Below are 17,956 nucleotides of genomic sequence, written 5' to 3' on the forward strand. Positions count from 1 at the left end.
GAGAGGTAGCGAGCACCAGTGTAGGGTGGACGGACTGAATGGCCTCCTTCTCTGTCAAAATGTTGACGCGATACAATTCACACGCCTTTCACGTCTGTCCACACAGGTAGGGATGAGTCCAACTGCAGAGTAAGAGGTGCCATGTGATGAGGGCTGTAATTGAGAGCAGAGTGTGGGGAGGGGAAGGAGTCAGTGGAGACTTGGCAAGATCCCAGCAGGATTTGGTAGGGGCGGAGGAGAGGGAGGAGGAAAGGAAGGCAAGGATTTGTTTGACAGTGTCTGTGTGTATGTGCGCGGTGTCAGCCAGTGCAGAGACTTCGCTTACCGGATGGGAGCTAGCTGGGTTCTTTAAAAATAACCAGAAGAATGTATTTTTGTGCAAATCAGGACACTGCAGGGCAACATGAAGGTGAAAGCGGGGCTGTGGAGCGGGGTGTGAACCAGGGCAGCACTGGCAAGCCAATCACAGGCCTGCTCCACATCCGGTCCTCAACTCAACTCCCCACCAGCACAGGGACAGGTATATACAGCGACACACCCTACAGGCACAGTGACAGGTACACATACCTACACTCACCCTACAGTCACACACCTATAGTCACACACTGACAGTCATAGTGACAGATAATTAATAATAATAATTCTTGCATCTGATATAGCGCCTTATCACGTCTTCGGGATGTCTTAAAAGCGCTTCACAGGATACACTATAAAGTGAGTTGACACACCCACACACCTAGTCACGGGGACAAGCGCACACCCCCACACGCACAAATATATAACATGTGCAAATGCACATACGCAGGCGTGTGAAAATACACGCACGCAAGCGCACACACACACACACACGTTTAAACATGTGTCCAGCGGGAGGCTGCTGGTGTGTGCTGGGCAGTGGGGATTTTGAGACTGATGTCAGTGCCCGCACTGCCCCTGCCCACTGGGGAGCTAGCAGCTAAACAGCACAGGCCGGGCAAGGCAGAGCAGGGAGCCTGGCACCTTCCCTGAGGGGCTGTGCAGCCCACAGCAGTCAGCGAGCAATAGCAGTGAGAGCAGAGCCACTGCCCGTGTCGGGGAGGAGAGGCGATGGCGGGTAGAACAGAGACGCTTTGCTGCCCCCTGGAGACCGCACTGTGGCGGTGCGCGTGAACAGCACATCACAGTCACCAGAGGCAACGGACACGGAAGGAATTTAAAGCACAAATTACTGCGGGTTAAGAGAGTACAGCCATTTCACACACAGCACATCACAGCGAGGCAGCCACGACCCCATTCACCAGCAGTAAGAGACTCTCAGACGCTGGGAGAGGCAAAACACAACAAACAACAACGCGTCTGTTCAATACAGCGCCTTATCATGTGGTCACAATGTCTCGAAGCGTTCGGTGGGTATTTTACTGTCGAGTACAGAGGCTGTGTGTGTTTTGCAGGCAAACATGGCAGTGAATTTGCACACAGCAGTGTCCCGCAAACACTCGTGGATTGAGTGAGGGATTATTATTAGCAATCAACTATCAACCACGTTCCTATTTACTGCTCGGTAAAGAGGCAGCGTGTGGAGTGAGGAAACTTGCCTAAGGTTTCACCCTGCCCCGCCCGGGAATTAAACTCGGGTCCTCTCACTAGCGAGGCGAGCGCGCTAACCATTACGCTACAGGACACCACGGGAGTGCCTGGCATTACTGCGTAAGAATTCTCTCTCAAGAAAATAAAAATGTCTTCACCTCTTTCGTTGCTCCTGTTTTACGAGAGGGCAGAGCGAGTGAGAGAGGGAGGAAGGAAGGGGACGAGGGAGTGAGAGAAGGAGCGTGTGAAGCATGCTCTCCTCTTGCAGGCCCTCTGATAATTCACGCCGTCTCCCTTTGCCTAATCTCCATAGCCATAGCCTGAGCCTCTGTGCGATAAAATGCAACGGTTCCTGGTAAGAAAGCTGTGACTAAAGAGGGACAAAATAAAAATATTCACTCCGAAACATATCACATAAAAGTGTGTGTTTTTTTAATTTAACGTGCCACGTTTTTGCGATAAGCGAAAACCTAAATAAGAATAAATCGCAGGGTTTAAATAACAAGAATCCCAGCCCCGCCCTGCCTGCCCGCTGCTGGGAACAGACAGGCAAGCGCAGCACTTCAGAATTAGGAGCTACAAATGCCTGTCGATCGCCAGGCTGCATTGGCAGGGCAGCGGGTAGGGCAACGAGCACACAGAGCAGCAGCGCACAGGGCAACAGCACGAACTTCAATAGGTTATGGGACGGTCGTGGTTGGATCTGAGATAATATTTAGACACTGCTGATTAGATTGGTTGAGAGTTAAGCGCTCTGAGACTCTGCCCCGCGTGAATGCAAGTTGTTGTTGTTGTTGTGCAGGGCAGTAGTATTGCTGACGTCAAGGCTTGTCTCTGTCCGTCATACCAGGGATTTGACCAGCTCCACTCTCTCCTCATACATGCGGTGAAAGGCTCTGGCCAGGCTGTGGAAGGGAGTTTCGTAATTCTCCATTTCTTTCTGAAGAGAACACACAGGCATGCAACAACAAACAACGTTTGTACAGCGCCTTTCACCTCAGGAGGCCGTCTCAAAGCGCTTCACACCACACGCTGTAAAGTGCACTCACTACATAGCTGTAGGCAGCCCAGAAACACATAGCAAGAGCCCCACAAACAGCCGTAAAACTATCGAACTACCTATTTTATCTAACAGGGATTATTGGCAATAGAGCATGCAGTAAGCCTTGAGGCAAGCGTTGAAGGAGGGGAGGGAGGGAGGGTGAGAGGGAGGCAGGGAGAGAGAGAAGGAGAGCGAGAAGGAGCCCGTCAGTGAGACAGAGAGCAGGTTCAGTGTGGATGAAAGTCCAGCCACAGATGATGGGTGAGTTAGGTGCTGCAATGGGGGAAACCAGACTTGTACGTGGATCTGTGTACTTACTGCCGAGGTCTCGAAGTACTCCAAGCCCTGACTGGCTGCCCACTCCTCGGCCTCCTTGTACTCCACTGTGCGCCTGGCGGCCAGGTCTGTCTTGTTCCCCACGAGGACCGCTACAAAGCAATGACATTACAGGAGTTTATCCTCTGCTCAGTGGGCTCTGGGCTGCCCCATGTCCCCTGCCTTGCCTGCCCACCATCGGCAGTTGGGTCTTCAGTCTCTCTGCCCCCACCCTTCGGAACTCCATCCCGAAGACCCTCTACCTCGCCCGCTCTCCCTTGCCTCCTTCAAGGCAAGTCTCAAGATCTTCCTCTTTGACCCCGCCTTCGGTCACCCTCCTAACTCCACCCTCCCTGCCCTCCACCCCCCCTGAACCCAACCACCAGATTGGATCCAAACCCTTAACTGTCCAGTACCTTGGGACGTCTTCCCGATGTGAAAGCTGCTGTGTAAATCTAATTAGTTGTTGTCGAGTCTTCCCCGAACCCCGCGCTCTCCCCCTACCCACACTCTCCCATCCCCTTCTCCCTCGTATCTGCAGTGACAGGACACTGACCTGGGAGCTGCCCCCCTGGGGCCTGGGCTCGGGCTCGCTCCAACCACTTGGAGCAGCTGTTGAAGGACACCTCGTTGGTAATGTCGTACACAAGGCACAGAGCCCCCGAGTTCTCCCACTGACAACACAATACAAGCCAGTCACACACCGAGGCCAACCTCGCTTACTAGCAACGACAGAAAGAATTTGTATTTCTGGGGTACTTTTGACGTATCAAAACAATTCATATAATAACAATTCACCCAACAACACACAACAAGAGCCCCACAAACAGCCATAAAACTATCGAACTACCTATTTTATCTAAGGGGGATTGATGGCAGGAGAGCATGGGATAAGCCTTGAGGCATGCTTTAAAGGAGGGAAGGGAGGGAAGGAGAGCGTCAGTGAGACAGAGAGCAGGTTCAATGTGGATGAAAGTCCAGCCAAAGATGGTGGGTGAGTTGGATGCAGTAGTGATGGAGATGAGACTTGACATGATTCTGTGTACTTATTACCGATATCTATAACAATTTGCCCACAAACACACAGTCGATTCACTTTACAGCATATCCTGTGAAGGGCTTTGGGACGTCTCGACAATGTGATAAGGCGCTGTATCAAATGCCAGGATTACAAGAATAATAATCCTTGACTTTAATATAGCGTATTATCACGTCTTCGAGACATCTCAAAGCGCTTCACACAATATGCTATAAAGTGAATTGAATGTATAGTTTGTGGGTGAAACACATCAGCCAATTGCGCACAGCAGCGTCCCACAAACAGTCATTGATTGAGTGACCAATTATTAGCATTTTTTAAAAAAGGGGCTATTACCCCCGGAAAAGCGATCTGCCAATCTACTGACAATCGGGTTTCTGCGGTGCGGTATCAAAACACTTTATACAATAATAATAATTGCACTTGATAATTGTATAAATGTGTATGGTACTGTACCTGCTTTGCCACCATATCATAGAAGATTTCCTTCCCTGAAGAATCCAATAAGAATAGTTCCTGTAAAGTTGGAGAGAAACACAAGGTTCAGTATCTAGGGGTTGTGTGGGATGATAATAATAATAATCCTTGCATTTGATATAGCACCTGATCAAGTCATTGAGACAGACGTCTCAAAGTGCTTCACATGATATACTGTAAAGTGGAGTGACTGTGTATGTTGTGGGCGAAACGCAACAGCAAATGCGCACAGCAGTGTCTCCACAAACAACAACGAGATTACATTTGCATAGCGCCTTTCACGTCGGGAGGACGTCCCGAGGCGCTGACAAATAGGGATGCCCAACAACAACAGCTTGTGTTTATACAGCGCCCTTCACGGGGGGTAGCGTCGCGGAGCGCTCAGGTTAGCTCCAGGCCTGACGTTGTGAGCTGGTTAACGTGGGCGTCTTGCACTCACCACACTGTCGTTGGTGTCTGGGATGGAAACCGATTTGACAAAGACTTCCACTCCTGTGGTCTGTGAAGTGTAAAGATAGTGCATGTTTCTTAATGCTTCCGTTACCTCCTCTCTCCCCCCCCCCCCCCCCCACCCACCCACCACCACACTCTTCTCGCTTTCCCCTACCAGGCACGTACCAGGGTGTAATTCTTGGGGAAGTGAGCGCTCTCACTCCGGAACACTTGTGCCAGGGCGCTTTTCCCAACAGCGGGATCTCCTGGGGAAACAAACAAGAAGATGGGGGCAGCAGCACTGTGCGGTGTGGGCGGTGGTGGGGGGGTGGGGGAAAGAGTACAGGCCAACGCTGGGAGCAATGTCACTCAGAAGGTGATACCAATAGTATCGACAATGCAACGGAAAGCACAACAGTGCGGTGGACAATGCGACAGACAACGATAATAATAATCCTCGCGTACGATACGGCGCCTTATCACAACGTCTCAAAGCGCTTCACCGTAAAGTGAACTGACTGTATATTTTGTGACACTGCCCCCCCTCCCACTCCACCCCCTCCAAACGTGCGGGGGGGGGGGGGAGGGAGGAGAGGTGGGGTTCGAACCCACGACCCCCACCAAACCCAACGCCTCGGGAGGCGAGAGCGCGACCCGACCGGCACGAAACGCAAAGAGTATTATTGTCTCTTTAATCTTATCTTCGGCGTTAAAACCCCGGTCTCCGCGTCAACACGGCCGCTCACCTGCCACGATACACTTAGCCCTCAGCTTGACCATGTCTGCACGGGTCACTGCTCTCTGGTTAGACGAGTCAACACTTCAACCCCCCCCCCACACAGCGCCACCCCCGTCTGTCTATCCCTGGGTCACTGCTCGCGGGTTAGGCCGGTCAACGTATAACCAGCCGCGGAGGGTAACCGCACGCTCTGGTCGCTGCTCGTTCGTGAGGCGGGTGGACACACCGTCAGCCACAGCCACAGCCCCAGTCAGTCCCTGCTCACTAGTTATGTTAGTTAACACCTAACCAGCCCGAGACCCACACAACCAGCCCCAGCCCCCGCCTGCCCAAGGCTCGTCATGCAGGCAATGTGGCAGAGCTCCGGCCTGTCCCTGACTAGTTAACACACAACCAGCCCCAGCCTGTCCCTGGTTACTGGCTGACTAGTTAGACTAGTTAACACATTAACCACACACACACACACAGCCCCAGTCAGCTCCTGTCTGTCCCCCTGGTTACTGCCTCCCTAGCAACGCCGACTTCTCCCCCCCCCCCCCGGGCGCCCTCCTCTCCTCCACGCCCATTGGCCATCACGCCCGTCGCTCATACAATCCTTGCTGGCCATTGGTCCCTCGCCCCCTTGCCCCGCCCCCGCTCGCCCGCCCAACCGCCAACCCGGGGTCCTCAGTTTGAAAATGTAGGTGGCCAGGTCAGGCGCCTGTGAGTGGGTGGGGGAGCAGCTCACTTTTATTTTTATTTTTATTACTACGAGCACTAAACCGGATTACGGGTGGGATTTGTTTTTGATTGCGGCCGTTTCCGTTTCTTTCCGCCGATGGCCCCCCACAAACCGTCCGCAATCGGGCACGTCGCCCGGACACCCAACGGGCACAGCACCACACGTCCGACGTGGTCAGCGTTGGCCGGAGAAGAAAAAAAGGCGTCAAAAACAACGAGGAGGATAGTTCGGTCACTTCGGTCCGCGGCCGCCGCGCGGGGCAGGTCGCCGGGCGCAACCGGCCGCTGGCGCTTGGCCCGCGAGACACACAGTCACTACGCTTTACAGCGGATCCTGGGAAGCACTTCGAGACGCCTCGAGGACGCGATAAGCCGCCGGGTTCAAACGCCGGAGATTATCATCGCCGCTATCACGATAACTTCCACCCGAACGATGACCGGAAGTTTCGCGCCGCGCCTCGAGCCCCCCCCCCTGTCGCTCAGCGAGCGGTCAGCGGGCTCGTCGCTCCTCGCGGGGGGGGCGCGAGAGACCCCGGGTTCCGATCCCCGGCCGGTCAGGGCGAGACCCCGGGCACGTGTCCTTACTCCACCCACACACACGCCCACACGCCCGACAGTAAATAATCCCTCAAGCACGAGATAAAATAAATAATAAATCGGGTCACTTCAACCCGCGACTCGTTTGCGGGGTCGCTGCCGTTGCCCAATCGGCCGCCGGGTTTCGCCCTCCCCCAAATACAGTCACTACGCTTTACTGTGTACATTGTGCGAAGCACCTTTGAGACACCTCGATCAGGCGCTGCATCAAAACGCACGGCGAGACCTCTCCAAGGTGCTTCACCGGACACACTGTAAAGTGGAGTGACTTGTGCATGACAAGTAATATTATCGAATGCAAGTATTATTACTGCCTTAACCGTCAAACCCTTGTCGCCAGCGACACACTAACCCACTGTCCCGAAGCAATAAGGAACTATAAAAATCAGGTTTGAACAGAGAAAAACCCAAGGCAGTGCTGCAGCTCTCTTGAAGCAGCCACGCAACCTCCCACCCTGCAGCACTGTAGCATTGAACAGGCAAAAATAAAATGCCCCCCCACCCCCCCCACACTCCTGGGGGTGGGCAGCCGACGACGTTTAATTCTATTCACGAAGCTGCTTTACCCTCGTATCGTTTCGGCCGCAAAAATAAACCGATCCGCATTTGTAACGCATACCGCGAAACACTTTTTGAGACGCCTCGACAACACGATAAGACGCTACACCACATTCAGTTACTACTGTGTCTGTAATCATCTTCAGAGGCCAATGCCAACGCATGTCAAGAGCTTAACCCTGCTGTTGTGGTTGTGTGTGTGTGCGTGTGTGTGTGTGTGGTGGGGGGGGGGGGGGTAGAAGTACTTAGGCACTCAAGTCTTGTGTCCATTTGAGACCTGGGGGAAAACTCTTGCAAGCGGAGAAACTCGATTGCAAAAAGCACCCAATTGTTCCCAGGTCTGTTATTGCACTGATTCACACTCGACTGAACAGGCAATCAGAAAGATTGTACACGCACAATATCACACACAGATGAATTCGATCCGCGCAGCAAAACAAATCGAGCTTCGGAAGGGAATTCTCAAGCGAGGTCCCGTCTCAGCCAGAGATTGATGGAAACGGTTAAGCCTCGACAGTCGGGATTTACTTCCAAGCAATAAAAGGAAATTGCTTCTAACTACATTGGTTGTGCAGCTAACAACTGGGCTCCCCCAAGCCATGGTTCTCCCCAACCCACGCCTAATAATGTCCGTAATTAGGCAAGCAAAATGCATGCCTCTAGAGTGCGCGTTCCCTCCCAACAATCCTTTTACAGGAATATCAATCAACTGCCACGTTTGCCCACAAAACATAGTCAATTCACCTCACAGTATACTCCGTGAAGCGCTTTGAGACATCTCAAAGACGTGATAATGCGCTGTATCAAATGCAAGTATTATTATTTCTATGTGCAGGCGGGATGCATGGAATTCTCAGTTGGGTTTGGATGCTCAATCCACCAGCGATTATTATTATTATTATTATTATTATTAAGCACAGTGATGGGTTTCCACACGCGTTAAGACATTGGGCTGACCAAAATAAAATAGAAGCAACCCATTGGCGCCTGACTTTGTCACACCCATCCGCTGCACTATTGGTAAGTGGACAAGATGGCCACACTGAGTTCTTAAAAGAAATTTATTAAGATGGTCACAACAACGCTGAACATCGTCAGGTGGGCAGGGGGCTCTGGATGCCAGCCTATGCCGTCTCCTCTTTGGCAATACGATCCTTCTTGAGTGGCCCCTGTCAAGCAAAAGAGAGAGAATCAGTCAGGGGGTGTGCGAGGAGGGGAGAGGGCTCGCCAAGTGCTGGGAATGAGCTACCGGGTTCCCTTTCAAACAACAACAAATTGCACTCGTACAGCGCCTTTCATGCCGGGAAGACGCCCCCGGGTGCTGATGTCACACGCCCGTCGAGAGCAACGGGCGCATGTACAAAGCTATAATTAAACCACAAACAACAACTTGCACTTACACAGTGCCCCTCACGTAGGGTAAGATTATAAACCACAATCGGGACATGTGGGCATAAAGGTTACATCGGGATAACAATAAAGAATAACTGACACACCCAACAGGTACCCCCCCCCCCCCCCATTCATCCATTTCAGACTACTCCCCAGCTCAACATCAATAATGTCAGTCAGTCACTCACCATGAACGCCTTCTTCTCTTCGATAGTCTGGAAACGCCCGTGACCGAACTTCGACGAGGTGTCGATGAATTTCAGGTCGATCTTCTCCAGGGCACGTCGACTAGACTGTACCAGCAGAGACTGCGTGCGAGTGTGAGAGAGGGAGAGAGAAAACACCTCAAGGTCAACTAAGAGACAACTAATTTAAGGCACAGATGTACCTCACTACCTATAATAATAATAATAATAATAATAATCCTTGCATTTGATATAGCGCTTTTCACGTCGGGAGGACGTCCCAAAGCGCTTCACAGAATATACTGTAAAGTGAATTGACTGTATATTTGTGGGCGAACGCGGCAGCCAATTGCGCACGAGCAATGTCCCACAAAACAGTCGTAGATTGAAGATGACCAATTTATTATTGTTTGGGGTTTTGGAGGGATTATTATTAGGCGTGTGGAGTAAGGAAACTTGCCCAAGGTTTCGCCCTGCCTGGAATTGAACCCAGGTGTCTTGCTTGCAAAGCAAGTGCTCTAACCACTGAGCCACAGGACTCCACAAACCTACCGGCTTGAGTATGGGTTGCGGAATGAAAAATTTCCGGCCCGCAATTCAGCCACGGACAGTTGAGCACATATTTTATGCGAGTCTCGAAGCAAAAGCCCGGAACTGCAGTAAATGTCTCTGTGACCCATTCGATCAGTCGTTCAATTATCCAGCTTGTGTAACAGGTTTCTGTAGGCTGGCCACTCTCGACTTTTTTTAATATAATGGGAGGCATCAAAGCGGAACACGTCACAAGTAAAGGCAGAGAGAGCACTCAAACCCAGTCAGGTTCAATTGTGCTGCAATTAATGGCTCACCTCAACCCACTCCATCATCTCAAAAGAGCTTCTCCCTATGGTTCACCGCTCACTGAACCCTTGCAAACTGTGTGCGTGTTCCCTTCAGATGGTGTCTCGACGCCCACACCTTCATTCCTCTATCAACCACTGGGCTCCCAGCAATCTATCGAAACGCCTTGCTCTAGCTAAAGCTGCCTGTGGTAACCAGCTCCCCATCTTGTACCAAATTCTTCCCCCTCAGACTGCTGAGGTAACCAAGGTGGGAGCTCGCCCGCCTCTGTACAGCCTGACAGGTAGGTGACTAGGCACTGTAACTAACAGGCCAATAACAGCTCAGAGGCATTCTCAGAAGGAAGGCAACATGGTGTAACTCCTCATCAATGTCGGGTGTCGTTTACCAACACATAATCCATGTGATCATCATTGAATGCTCCAGTCTGTGTGCGTGTATGAGGGGAGAGAAACTGCACTGTGTGGCAATCACACTACATTTTTTCTCCAGCACCATTTGCCCCACCACCACCACCTCAAAACGAGAAATGGCACGCAAAACGATTTCAATCTAGCTCCGGCCAGTTTAACTCTACTCCAAGCTGCTCTCTCTCTCTTTTGTGGCAAATCGTCTTCACTCTTCTGCTTCCCCCCCCACCATCCGATGAAGCCAGTGCCCATTGAAACCCTGCTCCTTGAACAGCGACTTCATCCAGCACTGATCAATAAGCTTGGAGGTGAACCTGCCCTCATCTCAGGCCTCCAAAGTCAAACCTTGATTGATAGCAAAGCCATTAAGCACTGACCAGAAGAATGAGGTGTGGTGTTTACATGACAGAAAGACCAGTGTGCAACAACTCACTGGAAACACCCACACACACACCCTGCCCATTGTAACTGGCTGATGAGAGTGTGTAGCGTAATGGGAGGACATGCGCTCTGGACACAACGGGTGGGGGAGGGAGGAGAGAAAGATTGTTACCTTGCGGAGAGCGAGCACCCGCTTCTTGGTGCCAACGACGCAGCCTTTCATCATCAGGAAATCATTGGTTACTTCACCGTAGTGAGGGAAGCCACCCTGGGGAAGAGAAACACCAGTTAGCACAAGCCAAGCCCACCCAGTAGTCAGGTCATCTTCAACAGCAATAGCTCGCATTTACACAGCTTCCCCTCGCACAGGGTAGTGTCCCAGAGCGCTCGACAGTGGTGAAGCACGACGCACACACCAGTTATATCTCTTGGCTTGTGATCAGTGGACACCCATCCCAACCAAACCACAACCATGGTCTCACACAATACCAGATCCCCAACGAAACACAAGCAACGAGGCACAACCCACTGCTAGCCTGGCATCCATTGCCTGTGGTGAACCCAGAGACCACCCTCACCCCCACCAGGCCTTGCCAACACTTTGCCCCGTTCCCTACTCACCAGGGGGTTGATGCTCTTGTCAGTCAAGTCGTATTCAGTGGAGGCGTTGTTCTTCACCACCTTGCCCTCCTTGTTGTGGTAACCCATACCAACTCGGTATACCTAGCGGCAGAGGATCGATATTGGGAATTATTACACATGACCTTTACAAAGTGCAGGTTACGCCTCAGCCAGAGTACTGTGTCCAATTCTGGGCCCCTCACTTCAGGAAGGGTGTCAGGGCCTTGGAGAGGACGCAGAGAAGATTTACAAGAATGGTACCAGAGATGGAGACTACAATTCTGTGGAGACACTAGAGGGATTGGGATTGTTCTTCTTCGAGCAGAGAAGTTTGAGGGGAGATTTAATAGAGGTGTTCAACATTATGAGGGGTTTTGGTAAGAGTAGAGAGGGAGAATCGGTTTCCTCTGGCGGGTGGGTCGGTAACCAGGGCACACAGATTTAAAGACAATTGGCCAAAGGAGCAGAGGGGAAGCAAAAATGAAAAGCAAGAATGAATTTTTTTTCTTTTTCTTTTACAGGGAGAGTTGTTACGGTCTGGAACTCACTGCCTGAAAGGCTGGTGGAAGCAGAGTCAATGGTAGCTTTCAAAAGGAAATTGGATAGGGACTTGAAAAGGAATAATGTGCAGAGTGGGGTAAGAGCGAGGAAGTGGGACTAGTTGGGCAGCTCTTTCAAAGAGCCGGCACACGCACGATGGGCCGAATGACTCCTTCTGTGCTGTAGGACTGTAAGATTCTACGTGCCGCCAGGGATCAAACGCACGAGAGAGTGCGTCCCCGACTGCAGAAGCCCTGGCCTCACCTTCTTGTTGATCTCGGTACGGTGGTGGTAACCCTTCTGACCGGCGCGGGCCACAGAGAAGGCCACGCGAGCGGGATGCCAGGCACCGATACAGGCCACCTTCCGCAGGCCCTTATGTGTCTTTCTGGGCAGCTTCTTGGTGTGCCAGCGGCTTGTTACACCTGAGGTGTGGAGAGAGAGAGAGAGAGAGAGGAGAGCATTAAACACCAGACATTAAACACCAGACGCATCACCAGCAGCAGTCGGCAGAGACGTTCTCAGAAGGAAGGCAACATGGAACAGATCCTCATTACTGTCGGGTTTTGTTATTCCATGGGATCATCACAGAACGAGATAAAGATTGCCGGGGGGGGGGAGGGGGGGAGGACATGTACATGCATGCTCTCCAGAGAGCACGCTACACTGAGATGGAACACACAAGCAATCCCCAGCCAGGTGCTCAGCTCAGCCACAGCAACTCGTAATTACACAGAGCCCTTCACGAAGGGTAGCATCCCAGAGCGCTTGACAGTGGTGGAGCATGACCCCGAGCCAGGGAGGGCGGGAAAGAGGTGACCATAGGCACGATCGAAGAGGTAGTTCTTCAGGCACGATCTGAAGGTAGGGGAGGGGGCAAGGCGGAGGGATTGAGGGAGAGAGTTCCAGATTTTCTGGACCTCATGGCTACCATTGGTAGAACAGAGGGCACGAGGGTCAAGCAGGAGGCCTGACAGAGCCAGTCGAGCGGAGGCAGCGGGTAGTGGATCAAGCGGGTCGGAGATAGGGAGGTGCCGGGGCGTGAAGGGATCTGAAGACGATTGAGAGGATCTTGAAATCGAACGGTCATCCCTTCAGGAAAGGAGACGGACTGGACCTGCAAACTACTGACTACCAGGACAAGAGGGAGGAGTAGGGGACTCACCCTTGAAGCCATGGCCCTTCGTGACTCCGATGACGTCGATCATCTCGTCCTGGCCGAACACGGTGTTCACCGCCACCTGCTGCTCCAGCTTCTCTCTGGCCCAGTCGATCTTCTCAGCGATGGTGCCTCCATTAACCTGGATCTCCATAATGTGCGACTTCTTCTGACGCAGGGGCAGAAGGCGCATCTGAGAGAGAGAGAGAGAGAGAGAGAGAGAGGAGGAAACAGGTTACAAACACTGGGCAGACTCAACAGCCAAGACACGGATGGGATATTAATAATGATGATAATCTTTGCAATGTGATACAGCACCTTATCACATCTTGGGAGATGTCTCAAAGCGCTTCACTGAATATACCCTAAAGTGTAGTGACTGTGTATTGCGCGAGCGAGATGCGGCAGCCAATTGCGCACAGCAGTGTCCCAGGCTGAGAGGGAGGGAGGTGACCGTAACCACAATCAAAATGGAAGGTCTTTAAGTGGGATTTGAAGGTGGGGAGGGAGGAGGCAAGGCAGAGGGATCGAGGGAGAGAGTGTTACCTGTGTGTGGGCGAGCACGCGGATGACCTGGCAGTATTTCTTCATGCTGGCAAAGTCTTTCTCCAGCTGCTTCTTGCCCTCCTCGTCCTGCCATTTCTTACAGTACTTGGTGAAGGCCTTCTTCTTGGACTTGTACCTTTACCGGGAGACACAAGGGAAAAGCGATGTGCCCCTTCATCACATGGGCATGTGAGCGGAAGGAGATCACAGCGAATAGGCTCATTGCTGGCATCTAAGGACATTTTCCTCCAGCAAAGTGAGCCGTGAGCTCATCAGCCACAGGCCGAGAGGAGCTGCCGGTGGTTGCATCCAGGTTAACAATTTTCGCACAAAATATAAACCATCAGAACAAACAAACTTTGTAAGGATTTGGGCAGCGGTTTATCTGTCAAACTCAGGGCCTTCTGCACTTCGCCAAATGCCGGCAGAGTTTGACAGATCTCCCCCTGCACACACATCGCAAATTGCTCAGTCAGGCTTGTATTACATCAGATGTCAGATAAATGTGCTCTCGCCCTCACAATGTCACGCTCACTTTCTTTCGGACTCACTGCGTTGTGTCTCTTTCTCTCTCTTCTGTCACCCTGTGTGTGTGTATGCGCACGTGTCTCTCTCTCTCGCCTTGGTACCTTCTGACACGAGAGGCGCTTTACAATGTAATTTTGCTGTCGTTATGCGCGTCTCTCACACACAGTCTGTGTGTGTGTCTCTCTCACATCATGGGTGTCTCTGAGCCCATTAACCAACAGCCTCACTGTAACCCCTTGCATTGAGAGCTCTTGACCTGATATTGCGAACGCTGCCTGGGGAATGCGTGTTCAGACACTGCTCCGCATACCCACCAGTTCTTGTAGAAACGCCTCTTGCACTCGTCACTGATGTGCTCGGCGAAGACGGTTTTGAAGGTGCGGAGGCCGCGGGGGGTCTCCACGTAGCCCACGAGCCCGACGATCACCATCGGGGGCGTCTCAATAACTGTCACCGCCTCCACCACCTCCTTCTTGTTCACCTCTGCGAGGAAACAAGGACAAGGTCTCAATGTTACACTCAGCCCGAGGAAGGGGGAGGGAGCAGCTACTGAGCCCAACCCACGTAATCCATCCCTCCCCACCCAGCCCCCTGGTGGTACAGGAGGAGGCCATTCAGTCCCTCAAGCCTGTTCCGCCTTTCTATAAGATCATGGCTGATCTGTACCTCAACTCACAATTACCCGCTCTTGCTCCTTAAGACCCTGTCCTAACAAATATCTGTCCCACCTTGGGATATACCAGCATTGCACTACAGTCAGCAAGCTCGACAATCAGCAAAAACCACCGTTGGTGGCTGTTTATGACCGCCCGTCGAGGCAATATCATCACGTGTAGTTAGCAATGTGCACCTGGGAACACCTGACATAGACCACACACCTCAGGACAAACATGAACACAAATGGAGCTACACCTGAACAGCAGAGGAGCTCGCTGCGATCGCTCAGAGCCACCGGTCACGTCACCACTACACACATACACCTTACTGTAAGGCGCAAAGATGTTTATAGATTGTGTGGCATGTAGGAATGATACATTAGCAAGTTAACTAGTTTTGACAGCTAAGTAGAGACAGACCCCCATTATTCTCTTCCTCTCGTCCCAGAGCGCTCGACAGTGGCAGAGGACAGTGGGTGGTACGGTCGAAAGGAAGGTCAAAGATGGGTTAGGAAAGAAGGAGCAAGGCGTTTATAAGTACATCTTATAAACTCTCACCGGTGTGTAAGTACAACGTACACTCGTGTAGTGCCTTTCACACAGACCCCAAAAAACCTTCACTTACTGGACCCAGGTCTGTCGACCTCACGAACAATGTGGGTCATTCCCGCCTTGTATCCCAGGAACGCCGTCAGGTGGATGGGCTTGCTGGGGTCATCCTTGGGGAAGCTCTTGACCTTGCCCCTGTGCCTGCGGCATCTCTTGCGGGGCAGGAAGCCCAGGGATCCGTGACGGGGAGCTGAGAACTTGCGGTGGGACTGCGGAGAAGAAAGACCGGAAAGTCAACAAGACCGCACTGTAGAGCGAGAGCGTCGCGATCCAATATAACAATCCTTGCATTTGACATAACCCCTTATCACATCACCAAGACGTCTCAACGCGCTCTACAGGATATACGGTATAGTGTAGTGACTGTGCCTTTTCGTAGGTAAACACGGCAGCCGGTAACGTGCTGCAAACGGTCACGGTGCTCGTGACTGATTTACACTGAAGTGGGGGTTTGACCTGGACATAGAGAGAGAAACTCCCTTCTGTTTGAATAGCGTCACGGGATCTTTTAACGGGATCCACGTGGACAGGCACAGACGGGGGTGGGGGTGAGGTTTAACGCCTTATCCGAAGCACGGCGGCTTCAGCAACGCATCGCACCCCCAGCTCTGCATTGGAGTGTCAGCCTAGACTGTACGTATATGGGCTCCAAGTCCCGACGTGGGGGCTTGAACCCACACTTTCCTGACTCAAAAGAGGCCAGAGTGTGACCGACAGAGCCGGGCTGACACATGAAACACTTGCAAGCCAAGAGGCGAGCTCAGCGGTCTGCAAAGCTTACAGAGTGCTTAAAAGTTTAAACCTCACCCGCACGCACCGTCGCACACGTTCCCACTCCCCCCCCCCCCCCCGCCTCCAAACCCCCAATTCATTGATTCACCTATAAGCCGTGGTACTGAAGTGAGAGACCGGAGTTCAATTCCAGGCAGAGGGCGAAACCTCGGGCAAGTTTCCTTACTCCACACAGAGCCTAATAATAATCCCTCCAAAGCCCAAAACAATAATAAATTGGGTCATTTTCAGTCTACGACTGTTTGTGGGACATTGCTGTGCGCAATTGGCTGCCGCGTTCGCCCACAAATATACAGTCAACTCACTTTACAGTGTGTTCTGTGAAGCGCTTTGGGACGTCCTCCCGACGTGAAAAGCGCTATATCAAATGCGAGGATTATTATTATTATTACTTGGGCTCAAAACATTTACCGAGAGAGAGAGCGCGCGAGAGAGAGAGAGAAAGAAAGTAACTTAACGGCGAGCTGGGCGCCAAAGTTGGGAAGGTCGCTGCGCGGGAGCCGACAAAAATCTGGAGTCACTACGCGCGCCGCCACCGCCGACGACGACTCCTGGGAAGCGCACGGGGACGCCTCCGGGGCGTCAAATCAGTGCCACGGCAGCCGGACAGCCAGACCAGACCCCCGGCTGCCCGCCCAGGGCCGGCCATGTGCTGCTGCTGTCACGAGAGGAGTCCATTTTGGATTCACATCAGCACACATCCCACCCCCACACAGACCCCCCCTCTCTCTCTCACGTCTGAATATATCCCTTCCCTGTGGAGTCCTGTAGCTCAGTGGTTAGAGCACTCGCTTTGCAAGTGAGAGACCGGAGTTCAATTCCAGGCAGAGGGCGAAACCTTGGGCAAGTTTCCTTACTCCACACAGAGCCTAATAATAATCCTCCAAAACCAAAAACAATAATAAATTGGTCATTTTCAATCTACGACTGTTTGTGGGACATTGCTGTGCGCAATTGGCTGCCGCGTTCGCCCACAAATATACAGTCAATTCACTTTACAGTGTGTTCTGTGAAGCGCTTTGGGACGTCCTATCCCGACGTGAAAAGCGCTATATCAAATGCGAGGATTATATTAGTATATTATATTAGTATTATTATAAAACTCCCCAATGTGGAGCCGAGGGTCAGAGGGGGAACCCACACCGACGTGACGGTCGGGCGCCACCGCTCGGGATGGCCGAGATTCAGCGCGGATTGCACTCGGCCTCCATTTTGTGCAGAGGCGGAGGCGCGGGGGGTGGGGGAGGGGGAGGGGGAGCGACGGCCGCCATTACCGACGGGACCGAGAAGCGCCTCCATTTTTTTTAAAAAAAACCCCGTTTTCATCGGCCGATCGACCGACCGGAACGTGAGGCCGCGCGAAAAAAAAAAAAAATCGGCGGGGGCGCGCCCGCGTCGACCGACCGACCGACCGGCGGCCGAAAGCGGCCTCGGGCTGTCGGGTATCGCCGCGCGCTCACCATCTCGTCAAGATGTCCGGCCCGAGAGAGGGAGCTGCCGCTCGCCGCCGCCTTTTATACCCTCCTTCCCCGCCCTCTCCTCGTGCGTCACTTCCTGAGCGCCCGCGGCCCGCCCCCCCCCCCAGCTCGGCTTCAGCAGGCCCCCCCCGGTCACGTGGTCGCCGGTCCCGTGGGACCACTGCCACTCGCCCCGTACCCGGTATAACGCATAATCGCTCACGCCAGACAGCGTCCGGTCACAGCCGCACCACCAAACCAACCCGCACCCAACAATTCATTAATCAATCAATCGATCGATCGATTAATGGTCCCCGGCCCGATTTTTGACGCAGGAGCGGTTTTTTTTCCCCGC

General features: G+C 52.5%; 2 protein-coding genes and 2 non-coding genes across 5 annotated transcripts; all 4 read right to left on the minus strand.

Annotated features, from left to right (window-relative positions):
- Positions 1–1,976: 1,976 nt before the first annotated feature.
- ift27 (intraflagellar transport 27 homolog (Chlamydomonas)) lies at positions 1,977–6,143 on the minus strand. Of its 2 annotated transcripts, none has more exons than XM_042344900.1 (7): positions 5,618–6,143; positions 5,058–5,137; positions 4,879–4,938; positions 4,419–4,478; positions 3,480–3,597; positions 2,927–3,036; positions 1,977–2,471 (listed from the first exon to the last, which is right to left on the minus strand). In XM_042344900.1, exons 1-7 carry the CDS (start codon positions 5,649–5,651, stop codon positions 2,442–2,444), a joined length of 492 nt encoding a protein of 163 aa, XP_042200834.1. In that variant the 5' UTR covers positions 5,652–6,143; the 3' UTR covers positions 1,977–2,441.
- A 2,386-nt stretch (positions 6,144–8,529) lies between these two features.
- Positions 8,530–17,632, minus strand: rpl3 (ribosomal protein L3). The gene is given in 10 exon segments (NM_001292671.1): positions 8,530–8,654; positions 9,066–9,185; positions 10,866–10,961; positions 11,315–11,416; positions 12,119–12,279; positions 13,020–13,206; positions 13,560–13,695; positions 14,402–14,570; positions 15,369–15,561; positions 17,605–17,632. Coding segments are annotated over 10 exon segments (1,212 nt in total). The 5' UTR covers positions 17,608–17,632; the 3' UTR covers positions 8,530–8,609.
- Positions 10,231–10,324, minus strand: LOC121851316. Its single transcript, XR_006085884.1, has one exon. It is a non-coding gene; the product is annotated as a small nucleolar RNA U83B (small nucleolar RNA).
- On the minus strand, positions 12,369–12,451 carry LOC121851317. The gene has a single exon (XR_006085885.1). It is a non-coding gene; the product is annotated as a small nucleolar RNA U83B (small nucleolar RNA).
- Positions 17,633–17,956: the final 324 nt, after the last annotated feature.

The sequence above is a fragment of the Callorhinchus milii genome, unplaced genomic scaffold, assembly GCF_018977255.1.
Source record: "Callorhinchus milii isolate IMCB2004 unplaced genomic scaffold, IMCB_Cmil_1.0 Scaffold31, whole genome shotgun sequence".
Classification (NCBI taxonomy): domain Eukaryota; kingdom Metazoa; phylum Chordata; class Chondrichthyes; order Chimaeriformes; family Callorhinchidae; genus Callorhinchus; species Callorhinchus milii.